At 37.4% G+C, this 15,910-nt stretch overlaps 1 protein-coding gene across 8 annotated transcripts in view; it reads right to left on the bottom strand.

Annotated features, from left to right (window-relative positions):
• The window catches only part of LOC112058329 (uncharacterized), a 76,735-nt gene that overhangs the window by 10,008 nt on the left and 50,817 nt on the right, over positions 1-15,910 (bottom strand). For 2 of the 8 annotated variants that reach the window (XM_024099082.2, XM_024099078.2), the window contains exons 2-8: positions 6,121-6,224; positions 5,499-5,587; positions 4,853-4,983; positions 2,689-2,724; positions 2,046-2,084; positions 1,047-1,082; positions 114-230 (exon numbers count right to left, since the gene is read on the bottom strand). In XM_024099082.2, the coding sequence (XP_023954850.1) occupies positions 114-230; positions 1,047-1,082; positions 2,046-2,084; positions 2,689-2,724; positions 4,853-4,983; positions 5,499-5,587; positions 6,121-6,191 (519 nt within the window). In that variant the 5' untranslated portion in view covers positions 6,192-6,224. Of the gene's footprint in view, positions 1-113; positions 231-1,046; positions 1,083-2,045; positions 2,085-2,688; positions 2,725-4,852; positions 4,984-5,498; positions 5,588-6,120; positions 6,225-12,994; positions 13,096-15,910 lie in introns of those variants that run through there. The other 6 variants (XM_024099083.2, XM_024099080.2, XM_024099085.2 and 3 more) reach the window with 6 other exon arrangements.

Below are 15,910 nucleotides of genomic sequence, written 5' to 3'. Positions count from 1 at the left end.
ACGCTCGACAGATGAGATAACTTAAACCTGTTGTCGTCTGCGTGAGATAAAGGGAAACCAGACGTCGTGGCGCCGTAACGCGTTACGTTACGAAGTGATAGAGAGAGTATTACCTTGTTCTCCTGCTCCCCCTCCTCAGGCACGACGCTAAGATCATGAAAGGCAACAGCGCGAACAGATCCGTCGGCGCTCGCGCACTCGGGGCACGCGCTGCACACTGACGCGCTGTCCTGCCAATTGAAAATGTGCTTTATCTACCTACATTTAGAGTTCCATTTTATTTACTTAAAGTCAAGACTATGTTCAGATTGCCAGGCACTCTGATGCATTATCCTGCCAGTTGAAACTGTGCTTTATCTACCAACATTTAACGTTCCATTTTATTAGTCAAGACTATGTTCAGATTGCCAGCCACATTATCCTGCCATTTGAAATTGTGCTTTATTATTTTGGACTATGTTCAGAAACATTGACGCGCTGTTCTGCAAATTAAAACTGTGCTTTATCTCCCAATATATAAGATTCCATTTTATTCACTTTCAATCAAGCACAGATGGCCCAGCTAGTTGTCCTGCTAATTGAAACTGTACATTATCTACCAACGTTTAACGTTCCATTTTATTTACTTTCATAGAAGACTATGTTCAGATTGCCAGGCACACTGACGCATTATCCTGCCAGTTAAAACTTTATTTTCTAACGCACAAGGTTCCATTTTATTTGCTTTAAGCTAATCACCTTTTTGGACTATATTCAACATGGCCTGCCAATGGAATCTTTTATGTCCCAAAATTTAACATTTAATTTTATTTAAGTACTTTTGGTCTAATTTCGATCACCCTAGGCGTTGGCACCAGGCACACTGATGCTCTATCCTACCAATTGAAGCTGCTTTATCTTTCAAAATTTAAGGTTCCATTTTATTTGCTTTGAGCATATCATCTTAAGCTATGTCAGGCTCACTGAGTCATGCGTGTTTGTGCGCGCGAGTGTGTGTATGTATGTGACTGTGTGTGTGTGTTTGTGTAGTAGTTACTGACACTCACACTGTGATCTTCGTCAGCGTACGGTTCAGGCGGCTCCTACAATTTAGTTCATGCAAAAGTAGAAAATAAAAAATATTAAAAGAAGGAAAATACAATTGCAAATAATTATAAAAGTACTAAGAAATAAAAATAACGCTTATTGCTTTTTAACCGACTTCCAAAAAGGAGGAGGTTCTACGTTCGGCTGTATGTATGTTTTTTTAATAATGGAAACTTTGACGGTCACAAATTTTAAGCCATTCGTTGGTATCATATATAATCAACTATAAAATCTTCAGTAATGTTGAGCTTCTGAACTAGGTACCTAATATACAATGATGAAATAACTGCAATTAATAAAATACATTATTATAGATACAATTTAATTTAATCACTAAAAATCCATGTAAACTAGAAACACATAGGTCGGTCTAGTTATTTAACTCCAGAATGTGTGAACAGATTTGGATAAAATATTACACAAAGGTAGTCAGCAAAAGCAAATACATATAGGTATGCATATTTTCCTGATACTCTCACGCATCGATATAAATCGTTAGATGGGCCCCTCTATACTAAAGAACGCACATTTTATGTCATTACCCAAAGACGTGCACGCACATCTTATCTTAGAACGTAACAAGCGCATGCTGTGAGTGGACGTGGAAATAAAAAAATATTTACTGTTTTTTTTTTTTATTTTAATCCCTTAATTATGCCTTCGAGTTCATTTTGGAAGTGTAAAAACACAAGCCACAACATGAATAAAGAGAAATGTGTTACGATTGATGACGTATTCAATGTGCGAAACCAATGACAATTCCGCGACGCTTTGGGGCCCATCTAACGATCTACGATCGATGCTCTAACGGAAAAGATTTGTTGAAATCATATGGCATAATTTGTGATAAAAAACAAAAACCCTTAAATGTCAAGCATTATCTAACCAGATAATTTCTAACGCATATAGAAACATATATAGACAAAGCATACATTTATATATAAATACTGTTAACTTACAATATGCAGTTCTTCACCATCATAAACTTCAGGGTTAGACTATTGGGTTGCATGCAAAACAAAATCATATAAAAAATCTCATTAATACATTGTTGCTAAAGGTCGCCATTGACGGTCAATTATTCTCACGTTTCTGAAAAGGAAACGGCAGTACCCACGCGGCACACTATACAAGTCATGTACGCAGTGACCAACACACGATCAATTACAGTCGTGGGTGCTACAGAAACGTGAGAATAATTGACCGTTTGTGGCTAGCATAAGAGGGCCTACCAAATCTGCAATTTAGAAGGTTTTTTTTTGTATTTAAGGTATATGTATAAAATGAGTAAACTGTAAAATATTGAATAGTGTCTTATATTCTTACAGAAAGCCGTGATAGCCCAGTGGATATGACTTCCGCTTCCGGGGCATTCACCTCCTACTTTTCACTTATTTGAAGAATTTAAAAATTACGTACAAACTGTGAAGGAAAATCATCAAGAAACCTGAATACGTTTTCTTTCTTTCTTTGAGAATTTTCTTAATTCTCTACGTGTATGAAGTTTGCCAATCAGCATTAGGCCAGCGTGGTGGACTATAGCCTAATTAATTCCTCTGAGAAGAGACCCGTGATCAACAATGAGCCGAATTAGTAACTTACATTTTGATATTCAGAATCGTAACCATCTCCTTGTGACTATGTGGCGCATGCAGGAAGAAAACAAAATTAAAATAAATAAGGGTCAAAAATTAAGTAAAAAATACGTTGGCAACACTAACGTCTTATATCACAGATTTTACTGTGCTTATACTTAGTCTCGTTATGCTGGTGTAGTTACGACAATACCAACGAAGCGTTTATAAGCTAGTGTCATGTTGTGATCGTTGATTTGAGTTACGGCAATGCCAAAGAAGACTTTATAAGCTACGAATAGTGTAGTGACGTAAATTTCGAGTTTCAGTTACGCCAAACAAAAGAGTTTGGCTAGTTTAGTGTTGTACACGTATATTTCAGTGCTGGTAACGCCAATACCAACAATGCGTTTAAAAGCTAGTGTAGTGTTGTAAATTTATGTTTCAGTGCTAGTAACGCCAGCAACGAAGCGTTTATAAGGAAGTGTAGTGTTGCGAATGTAAATTTTAGTGTCAGTTACGCCAATATCTAAGATGAGTAAAGGGTAGTGTAGTGTTGTAAACGCATGTTTCAGTGCTAGTAACGCAAATACAACAGCAAAGTCTATAAGCTAGTGTAGTATTGTAAACTTGTTTCATGATAGTTACGCCAAAACAAAAGATGGATAACTTAAGTGGCAGACTGTCAGTTACGACAATAAAAAAGAAGCATGTATTATCTAGTGTAGTGTAGTAAACGTATGTTTGATTGCTAGTTACGACAATAAATAAAGTAAGTACCAAAACAGAGTATATGAGCTTGTGTAGTGATGTGAACAGTTTTTTAAATTGTATATAAATTAAGAGTATGCTATAGCAATTTTATTTTTAGCACGTAAAAGGGATTGTCCATCCCCAGCCGTGAGCTACTCTGACCTGGCAATTTACTGATATCTAAAAAAATCTTGATAATTCTACTATAGTAAAGAAATGATTACTTTATCAAAAAAAAATTACTACAACGTTTTACGGCATTTTAAATTCATCTTTAATTTGTCCAACGGTGACAAACTAAATCGTTGATCATACAGCCTTAGTTTAACAATATTTTAAGACTTATAATTGGTTTGTTTGTTTGACAAGCTTGTTGATAACAGAAAAAAAATAATACTTCAAATGTTACTTCGCCGCTTTGGTACACCCATAGATATAAGAATAGGTACAGAGAAGTACACCTGCGACAATTTCGCGCAAGGAAAGTGATAAAAACAATATATTTTATTATCATCTGCATTTACTTTTTAGAATTTAAACTATCGTGAGTGTTATTCATATTAATTGATTATGAAACACGGCTAAAACTCACGTGATTTAAGGTCGGGGCCCTTAGTGATGAGCGTTGCAAGAACCAGCTCATGACTAAGGGTATGGGTTCGAAACTAGTCGACCATACTACGACCTTATATCACGTGAGTTTTAGCCGTGTTTCATAATTAATTAATATCTCCATTTACCTTTATACGGGGTCCCGCGGCCGACGTTGTATTTTTATTGGCATTCCCCTTTGAGTGTCAGATTGTCAGTTACGCCAATACATGTTGTTAGCGACGCAAATTATTATGATATTTAAAAAGGGAATCCCGAACTTATTGTATGTATTTAATAAAATAAACGGGCCGGGCAAATAACGGAACGCATAACGTTTAAGAGCAACTGTCAGTTTTGACAGATTTTAAACCGTTCAGTTCGTTTAGAATTATCCAACTGTCAACATCCCTTGCAACGATATACGTCCCGAAGAGCTCATTTTTCGCCGATTATTTCTGTATTGGATAGAAGCAGGCGTTACTTTGCGGAAGTTCATCATGATTATATAATGAGTTATTTATTTTGCTATCATCCGCGAAAAGTCGACGAACCCATGCGACAACGTCACCCAGGTCCGACAAAATACTCTCTACGTACTTTGCAATTGCACGTTGTAGAGTCAACATCTCCTGAGGATGCTCCGGTTTCGAGGTGAAACGTACGTAGAGAGTATTTTGTCGGACGTGGGTGACGTTGTCGCATGGGTTCGTCGACTTTTCGCGGATGATAGCAAAATAAATAACTCATTATATGATTATTTCTGTGTTTTTGTTTCGTCCGTTACAAGTGTTAGTTACGCCAATGAATACAAAAGAAGCGTATAAGCGAGTGAAGTGTGAACGTACGTCCGAGTGCTCCGGCGAGGACCTCCTCTCCCTCAGCATGCGGTCCAGCTTGTCATACTCGTAGCGAAGCGCCGAGATCTCCCTCTTGAGCTGTTCGTTCTCGCGCTTCAGCTTCTTTATGTCCGACTGACCTGGTGAGGTAGATATTGATCTAATTAACATATTACGTTTTTTTTTATCATGAAGGAAACCTGCATACCAGAGGGATTATGACAGTTTTTTAAATTGTATATAAATTAAGAGTAATAGTAAAGCAATTTTGTAAAAGTAACAGGGTATCTGCGATCATTACTTTCGGAGCTACTGGGATTTAAAGGATCAGATTTAAAATTTTTTCTTCCGCCCTGCGACCAGTGGCGTGCACTAGGTTTTAAACAAGAGTAAGCACTTTGCAAATCGTAATAAAAATCCGTTCTACGGCCAGTGGCGTGCAATAGGTTTTCAACAAGGGTAAGTACTATACAAATTGTAAAAAATGGTTTTCTTCCGCCCTACGGCCATTGGTGTGCACTAGGTTTTCAAAAGGGATTAAGCACTATGCAAATTGTATAAAAAAATTCGTCCTACGGCTAGTGGCGTGGAATAGGTTTTTGACAAGGGTAAGCACTATGCAATTTGCACAAAATGTCAAGTAGTCAGACTTTACCTCTTTCAACTTCCGCGTTGATGTTGATCGTTCGCAGTCGCAGCTCTTCGTTCTCGTAGAGCATGCCCCGCGACGACTTGCGGTCCAACCTGGCGGGTACAATTGTATACAAAAGTGTTAGATGTTTGTTCCGTGGTTGCTAGGTACAGTCATCACCATTTTTAATAGCCCACTATAAAGCCAGTCCCGTTTTGTTATAAGAGAGGGGATGGAGGTTAGAGGAATTAGGGTATTGTTTAATTCATTAACGAGCACTATGAGATGTCAGAAATGAGGAGATACGTAGAAGAACCAAAGTCACTGACATAGCTCATCTCGACTCAGCTCAAAAAAGTTAAATAAATAAACATTTTTTCTTTTCTCTCTTTCAATTGGGGGGGGGGGGGGGGCACATAGTTCGAAGAGCTGATGGACGTTGGGATCCCAAGGTGCTTAACGACATTATATTTAGGGTCAAAAAGTACCCTATGTTTTGTCCCAAGGTCCCATTTAACATTATACCAAAATTCATCTTGATCAGTTCAACCGTTTAGCCGTGAAAAGGTAACAGACAGACAGATTTCGATTATAATATTAGTATTGATTCACTACTGTATATAGTATATTGTGTGCGTGTACTAACTTCCGGTTGGGCTTGACGTTGACATCCTTCCTGCGCGTGCGCAGCATACTGGCGCCCGTCATGCCCGACATGATGCCGCGCTGCCTCCATGCGTCGAGTAACACCTGGAACACCAACATATAGCGCTTAGACACACACAAATTAATTAATACTTCTTCTTATTACGGTCTACACACAGCAAAGACGAGTATAACGTGAAGGGTAGTAGCGACAGTGATTGTACCATCATTTTGTTGAGGAAACACCTCCCGAGCGAGTGAGTGAGCACGAGTCTCCTCCCAGAATCAAAGTACAGAAAAATTTATTTATTTTAATTTAAACACAGATTTGCTTATTAAAATTAAAAGCAAAAGTCAAATATTTAGTTAACTTAACAATAATTTTGATGTCAGATCTTACTATCGACATCATCATCATCATCATAGCGTTGTGTCTATAATATGTTTCACTAGCAGATAACAAACACGTCTTCAAGACAATGCTGTATTGTTTTTAATAGGCACATTAATATAACGGTTTTACATAACAATAAAACCGATATTATGTGCCGAGAGGAAAATCATACAGCATTGCAGGAAGATCTTCCTGGGGAAGACTATGAGCTAAGGTATCAGTGCTTACACACTGTCTAGCACGATGAAACAACCAAGCCACCTTCAGTAGATTGAAGGAACTAGGTATTGGATCGATGTTCTGACCATACAAAGGTTAGGTACACAAATGCGATCTTAGACTAGGGGCGGAGCTACCGCCATATCAGCCTTTTTAACCGACTTCCAAAAAGGAGGAGGTTCTACGTTCGGCTGTATGTTTTTTTTTTTTATTATTCTATACAAGTTAGCCCTTGACTACAATCTCACCTGATGGTAAGAGATCATGCAGTCTAAGATGAAATCGAGCTAACTTGCTAGGAGGAGGATGAAAATCCACACCCCTTTCGGTTTCTACATGACATCGTACTGGAACGCTACATCGCTTGGCGGTACGTCTTTGCCGGTAGGGTGGTAACGAGAAACGGCCGGCCTCCAGCCAAAAAAAAGTATTAATGATACGGGGCCCCTTACGTGTAGAAGCAAACTTAGTAAAACGTAATTTACAATCTCACTTAATCTGGTGAAAAAATGAAAATATATATATATATATAAAACAGTCTATAAATTTTAACGTCAGAAATGACAAAAACAAAAAAGCATTTTTTTTCCAGGTTTAGCGTGCGCTCAAAGATTGGAAACATTCCACATAATCGTAGGTTAAGGTCATTGTCACATTTATTTCAAGCAATTTTGGAGGATTTTGTAATTTAGCAGTTAGTAACCTTAATCTAAACCAGTGATTCCCAATGTGGGCTATATCGACCCCTAAGGGTCTATAACAAACTGAAAGGGGTCTATGTCAGCGAAAAAAAATTTGGGAGTCCGTTAAATGAAAATGGTTTCCACGATAGTGGATCATAACAAATACACTGATAGTACCTATTTTTTAGATCATATTATCTTACAATACCAAAACATATACATTATTTTAAAAGTAACTATGAAGTAAAAAAAATATTATATATGTTTATAAAATTGTGGAAAACTTTGATCTAAACCTTACCTCCTCTCACAATAAGAGGGGATAGACCTTAGTCCGCCACTTAAGTCGACTTCACACACGTAGAGAATTAAGAAAACTCACAGGTATGCAGGTTTCCTCACGATGTTTTGCCTTCACCGTCTGAAACACGTGATATTTAATTTCTTAAAATGCACACAACTGAAAAGTTAAAAGTACCTACCTTTACATATCTATGAGATATATAACTTCAAAGAGCTCTAAGAACCGTGTGAAACGAAATCAAGTAGTAGGTGTTCTAACGTATGAAACTAGGTCAAGTCATTTACCTACATTTTGAACTGAGCCAAGTGACCTTGAAATGAGGAGGCTAAATTCTCTCGGCTCTACCATTCTACCCAAAAGGTATTAAAAAGCTTTTGTCGGATTAGGTATTGACGCAGCCGTGAAAAATTATATTCATGTCTTAATAGCGATATTATTAATTCTACGGCCAAAGATTTTTCTACAGCAAAAATCTCTATTACTCAATAAATAACATTCAATTGTCTGAATGTGATTTTAAAATAAATATGTTTTTTTTTTATTCTTTACAAGTTAGCCCTTGACTACAATCTCACCTGATGGTAAGTGATGATGCAGTCTAAGATGGAAGCGGGCTAACTTGTTAGGAGGAGGATGAAAATCCACACCCCTTTCGATTTCTACACGGCATCGTACCGGAACGCTAAATCGCTTGGCGGTACGTCTTTGCCGGTAGGGTGGTAACTAGCCACGGCCGAAGCTTCCCACCAGCCAGACCTGGACAAATTAAGAAAATCTCAATCTGCCCAGCCGGGGATCGAACCCAGGACCTCCGCCTTGTAAATCCACCGCACATACCACTGCGCCACGGAGGCCGTTTCCATTGCTTATAGCTATTTACACGATAATAAATCATAATCAAGATTTTTTTTTAATTTTGTCTGTCTGTGCAGTGTGAAGTTTCTTCATAATGCTAGCCACTCACTATCAGATAAGCCCACATGCCTGCAGCGCTAACAGCTTTACGTCTGATAAAACTGATCGTGTGTTGGTCGCGATGTGCATATCATGCCGATAGCGACCAACATGTGAGCTTACTTGATTGTCAGTGGCTGACTTAAGCTAGATTTTTAACCACTGATCATACAAGGCAGATGATGATCTTAAGAACAACATAATATACATCATACGGCTAATATTGCATACTAATTTATTAAAGTGCATTTAAAATGATGTCTATTGTTGACTTACTTATACGCAGCGCCGGACCGAGGTAAATTTTAGAATGGAGCGAGATCCAATTATGGCGCCTTTCGCGCACGTTAATTCATCACATAAATTTCTTTTCGATCTTGTCTTTACCATTTCGGCGCCCCCTAGGATTTGGCGCCTGGAGCGACCGCTCCTTTCGCCGTATGGACGGTCCGGCCCTGCTTATACGAAATTGCGATTCAGTGTAAAAAATGACCTCCAGTGCCTACCGACAACCAGTGACAGATGTCATTTCTCAGTTGATTTTATGTTTATTATGATGGGTTGTTAATAAAGACCATATTAGTGAATAGGCCAAGAACTGACCAATCACAACATAAAGTATGTTATCATACACACAAATGGCTATAGATACAGTACCTACATTATGACTTGTTCTCACAAGTAAGTATATATAATATACTATACATATATATACTCATAGGTGAGTATTATATTATACTTGCTACCAGGGACGAAGGTTCCTAACAACACGATTCCTATCGGGTTACCTTTTGAAAATCCACGAGTTTTACGGACGTACATAATTTAACGCGCTCAGTAAAAAACACATTCAGTCTAAAAACCACATGAACGGGTGACCTACGAGAAAGGATAATGCCAGACAATGTAAAGAAGTTTAACCCACGAAAAAAAAATAATTTGCTACAATATATTATATATAATTTTTTTGTACAATTAAACAAATATTACCTTTTAACCCTTTATAACTAGGGGTATAAAAATAAACCTACGATGAAGTTTGATTTTAAGGTTAAGTATGTGCAGTTTATTATGAAATAGATAGTTATAAAGCCATGTACCTGTGCATTTACAAAAAAACAACCACGACGATTGTTTCTTTGTAAATACACAGGCACATGCAATACATTTTGCGTATTTTATTATTTTCAAATTACTCCGAGGTGTCTATTACATGTTTTGACAGTTTATTTTTACATTTTGATCAGACTTCGCAGTTCTGGATTCTAGCCATTTTGAATCTAAAGTGATTAAATTGGAATAAAAACACTTTACAGGGCTTTAATCCAAGTTCGAAGTAAGGTTTTTTAAAAAAATAGTAAACAATGTCTGCTACGAGGAAATAACGTAATGGATTTAATTACTTTTTTGCAGATTTTATGAACAGTAAAAATTATTTATTAAAAACCAATTATTTAAAAAATGGATATTTTTAATATATTTACATTTTCCGCAAAATTCCAAGTTAGGATTGGGTCAGGATCTTTCATTCTCCTTTCAGTCTTCGCCACTGCTTGCTACTCATGTGCTCGGAAACAAGTCGTGCGCAAGTTATGTACTTATCTGCCTCGTGGCTTCACACGTGATACTACGCACACACGGAATACTCAACATATTATCTTGGACTAACAGTGGAAAGACTTCGCATTGGTACCCCCAGGGGACTTTTCACCCGCTGAGTGTCGAATTCTCAAACGCTTAAAAACGAGTTTAAATTCTAAGCGAGTGAACGATCCCCTGGGGGCGCCCCCACAATGTCTATGAATAGCACTGTAAGAGACTATGGAGTGGACATGACTGCGAGTGAGTGTATAGCCCTGTAAACTATCACTATCACTCGCGGAAGATAAAAATCCGAACACAGACACTGATGAGCTTTGACTGTATATGACAAATTGACGATTAACACATAGTACGATTCGTTGTAAGTGTGTTTCTATTCTTAGGCATTATACTCTAAGAGCCAACCACCTCTCTAGTCGCCGAGATAACGCGTACCGGTGGAACGTGACCGTAACAATGGACGCGGCCTCTTTGACAGCGCCCTGAGGCAAGACTCTACAAATATGGTTGAGCTGGCTTTTACAACGTTTCGTCTAAATAATCTATCTATACTTATAATAAAACTGTAACAGGTCAAATTCTGTGCATTGAAGATATTTTGAAAATTTTAGTTGGATGGCATTATATAATTGATACCGAAGCCAAAAATATTTTTTTAAATTTTTTGTCTGCCTGTCTTTATTTTCTGTTGACCGGGCATCACGCTGAAACTACTTAATAAATTTAAATCAAACTTGGCATAATTTGAGACCATAATACAAAGAAGGATATATGATACTTTTTGTCGCGAAAAATAAACCTAAAGGGGGTGAACCAGAGGTTGAAAGTTTGTATGAAAAGTCCGTCAGTTTTCAAGTTGTTTATGTAATTGGTACCAGGAAAATACTAAAAATATTTTCCACCAAAAATATGTCATTCAAGATTTTTCAAAATTATACCCCTAAAGTTTTTTAAATATAAGTAAATCGTATAAGGTCTGAGTTATATTTTTGTAAAATTTTTAATAGACTATTCATTATTAAATAACTTTAAATAGTTAAAAAAACTAAAAAACACGGTAGCACGCACAAATTACAAATATCGGGTTTAAGTCACGAGACTATTTTTTTTTTCGTATTCCTGACAGCAAACCTTTTTATTTGATATCCATAATATGGGGGTGGATGTCAAACAGCCAGTCCGCCATCTTTGGGAGGCCGCCGTATTGGATTTGTATTAATGTTACTTAGCTAGTCATGTATTGTGATCAGAACTCAGAGCGTGTGCAAAATTTCATCCTAATCGAAGACCAGGAAGTTGTTCAAATTAAGATTCCAAGATTTGATTTTCTTACATAGTTACAATTGATTGGGGAGGCCGCCATATTGGATTTGTAATGACGTTTCTTAGCTAGTCATGTATTGTCATCAGAACTCAGAGCGTGTGCAAAATTTTATCCTAATCGAAAAACAGGATGTGGGTCAAATTGAGATTCAAAGATTTTCTTACATATACAGTTACAAGTGAAGCTAATATAAGCGTGTAAAACATGCAAAAACGTAAATAAAAGGGGGTGTAATAGGAGTTGAAAGTTTGGTGTGGTGCCCGTTCCCGTTAGAATTCGGGGATAATATATAGCCTATAATTTTCCTCGATAAATGGGCTATCTAACACTGAAATAATTTTTCAAATCGGACCAGTAGTTCCTGAGATTAGCGCGTTTAATCAAACAAGCTCTTCAGCTTTATAATATTAAGTATAGATGACTACTAACTAAAGTTACAAAACACTATTATGCACACTACAAATTACAAACTACATGGAAACAAACAACTATTTAAATTAAATTAAATAAAAAAACCTCCTCAATTGCACCGCAGCGTGGCATAGCGCCCAAGATACTGATACTTCGACAGCATTAGCTCTTAATTAGCATTTTTTTTTAATTTTATGATTGACGAACGCAGTAGAACCACCTGACGTTAATTATCTTTGCAACAATATTAGAATGCGCACTCTAGGAAACTAGGATTAGGAACAACTGTCAGCTACAATATACGTCAATGTAAGGCATAGATTCTCAAAGTGGACTACAACACCCCCTTGTGGGCATTTGAGAATTCCAGTTGCAGCGAGCCGAGAGAAAAATTTAAAAATTTTGTCGGTTTCGTGATTACATTGAGTTGGATGATATAAAAAATAATTTCACTTCATATTTAAAAAAAAAAAATCTTGAAAATTCACAACACAAAGATCATTTATTTTAACTAGGCACTGTTTAAAAGCACTTTTGTAACTTCAATTTTGACTATTTGTAATATTTTATCTGTTAGAAAAGAAAAAAAATGAGACTCGGGAAAAATAAATATCTTTACTCAAAAGGGACGGTGGGCAAATATCAAGAAAGTATGATATAAGGTATACTTAAACCACATATGCCTGAAAAAAATAGATGAAATAGATGAGAAAAATTTATAAATTACATTAAATTGGATAATTTTGATTTAAATTTAAGAAATAAATTAAAAAGGAATATTGAATTTCGGATCTTGGGGAAAAGAAGTATTGGGCAGGATAAGGTTGAGAATCTATGTCCCATGGCACAGTTAACCCACATGTGTCTAACACCTTCAACAAACATTCACAACAAAACAACTATTCTGCTTCTTTACAAACAACAATTTCCTACTTCTGAGTGTACACTTTCACAAAGAGCCTTATAAGTATAGAAGTAGCTTACTTGCGATAGAAGTAGCACTGTTCACTACTGGCACTGTTTAATTACTAATTAGATTAGTAACGCGGTCGAGTCCGCGCCGCGACTGACGGTGGGAGAGTGTACTTGACCCACCATTCGCACACTCGACTTTACTCATGCGCAGTGGACGACTAACTTAATTAAAAAGAAATGTAACATAGGTTCTACGTTGTAGGACGCCATGTTTAAAGTGTTAATGATCAGCTTTATTATTTACACGATTTCATTTAAGGGTTTGTGAGCCTCCATGGCGCAGTGGATTTATAAGACGGAGGTCCTGGGTTCGATCCACGGCTGTGCCGATTGAGGTTTTCTTAATTGGTCCAGGTCTGGCTGATTGGAGGTTTCCGCCGTGGCTAGTTACCACCCTACCGACAAAGACGTACCGCCAAACGATTTAGCATTCCGGTACGATGTCGTGTAGAGACCGGAAGGGGTGTGGATTTTCATCCTACTCCTAACAAGTTAGCCCGCTTCCATCTTAGATTGCATCATCACTTACCATCAGGTGAGATTGGAATCAAGGGCTAACTTGTAAAGAATAAAAAAATGGTAGGCATATAGAGCTAAGACCCACCAAGCTGAATAATGCGGGTTGGCGGATTTAGGGCGAATTTTACGACCAGTATACGATGTTAATGATAACGTGCTCACCGAAGCACGGGGTATATCTCCCAAAAACAAAAACAAAAACAAAAACTTCCTATATCCAGGAATTTTACTGAAAATTTCTTGGAACGAAGAAAGGCTTAGTATTGTACAACCCAATCCAGGATTCAACTCAATCCAGGATTCAATTCAATTCAATCTATCTCGCGAGATTGTAAACTGTCGATAGATCGTGAACATATTCGTACTACTCACAATTTAACGTGTATAATACGGTAGATTGTAAGGTTTTTTTTATTTGTACGTTCAGAAATAAAAGAATACCTAACCTAACCTAACAGAAACCTAGTGGCTTAGAAACCAATAACCATTGGTTTCTAAGCCACTCAAGTTCCTGTTCTTAGCGATATGAAGGGAGTTCACAATCTATCGACAGTTCACAATCACGCGAGATAGATTATAAACTAAGGGTATTTACAATTTTATCATTATTTTCGAAACTACAGGGTCATAGAGTCAATTTTGCGGCGCTGCCATAGATCGCGAAAAACGCTATAGGTACACTGAATGGCACGAAAGAATGTCGTCGCTGAAAGAGATTGTATTTGCATGGGCGTTCAAATAAAATTACAAATACATATCTTTATTTGTTTTTACTTCATATAATGAAAAATGTCTCACTGAATGTAAGGAAGCTAAAAATTTCATTTAACTATGTTTTAAGATTTCTTATTGAAATTTTATTATCTTATTTATTTTAAAAATCATCCAGAAAATCTTAGTGTTTTATGTATTCATTAAGTTAATATTGACCTTATTTACGCGTAGTTATGTCTCATATAAATCAATATACTTGTAAATATTGAATCCTTGTCCTCATCCCTTGTGTAGCAGCGGCGAAACAATTCCATTTACGACATCATACCACAGTAAACCTTCATACGTCAGCAATGTTTAATTTCCACCAACATTGCTCTGATTATTATTTTATGGGAAAGCTTAAGAAATATGAGTATGGTTTATGGTTTATCGATAGTTGGAAGGTGGTTAATAATAAAAAAATAATAACACACTTGTACGTCTAATAAATTCGTCTATACTAATATTATGAAGAGGTAAAGTTTATGGTATTGTAGGGCTAATCTCTGGGTCTACAGAACCAATGTTGAAAATGTTTTACCAATAGAAAGTCACGTTATTTGTGAGTGTTTATAGGCTATAATTTATCCCAACATTCTCACAGGAACGGGAATTATGCGGGGTGTTTTTTAGTACATATTATAAAACAAAATCGTCTGCCGCCTCTCTGTCTGTCTGTCTGTTAAAAGCTCGAAAACTACTTACTGAACGGTTTTTAATAGGGACAGTTATCACCAATAAATAGAGTGATATCCACCCGATCTGTGGGTCCAGCTGAAAATCAGCGCTGCATGCTCTTGGTACTTTAAAAGGTCATGTAGCATTATGCTGAGCTGGGGCTATTTTCTGGGTTATGCCACAAATCGCAGGGTATTGTCTGGGATGTATTGGAGATTGCATTTTTCTTTCTTTCTTTTCTTTTCATGAAGAAAGTTTGGGAAAGTTGTTGGTTGACACTTGGTACTTTAAAAGGTCATGTAGCATTATGCTGAGCTGGGGCTATTTTCTGGGTTATGCCACACATCGCAGGGTATTATTTGGGATGTATTGGAGATTGCATTTTTATTTTCTTTTCTTTCTTTGATTCATGAGGAAAGTTTGGGAAGGTTCTTGGTTGACACTACTTTTTTTTGCCTGATTGTGTTAATGGCGTCACCGGGGGTTTGGGCGAGCGCAGAAGCATCGCCTAATTGGGCCCGAAGTCTGAAGCAGAAGATGTGGGTGGAAGGACTCTCTAAGGGCGTCTCCTCTGAGACTCGGACCTCGGTTTAGACGGGTATTCTGGAAGGATGTTTTGGCCTGAGTGTATCAGTCCGGGCGCCCCTGAGATCATAGTCTGACATCCGGGTGAGGTCAGATATCGGGGACCTCGTCTTCTGTGACGCTGTTAGCTTGTGTTTGTGTTGCCTGGGAAGCATTGTCGTTCGTTATGTCATCGTCAGGATCGTAAAAGATGTTTTTCAGGCTTCTAGATCTACAATCGACGTTGGGATCGGGGGTGTAGTTGCAAGCCTCAACCACAGTTGGTTGGGGTGGATGGCGGTTCTCTCAAAGTAAGTTTTCGAGAGCTGTTTTATATATTGGGCTATTGTAGGAAGATCTAGGTCTCTATATAGGTTATTATTGCGTATAAACCACGGAGCACCCGTG

The sequence above is a fragment of the Bicyclus anynana genome, chromosome 25 (assembly GCF_947172395.1).
Source record: "Bicyclus anynana chromosome 25, ilBicAnyn1.1, whole genome shotgun sequence".
NCBI lineage: Eukaryota > Metazoa > Arthropoda > Insecta > Lepidoptera > Nymphalidae > Bicyclus > Bicyclus anynana.
The sequence above is the reverse complement of the archived record's forward strand: the minus strand, read 5'-3'. Positions and strand labels throughout refer to the sequence as shown.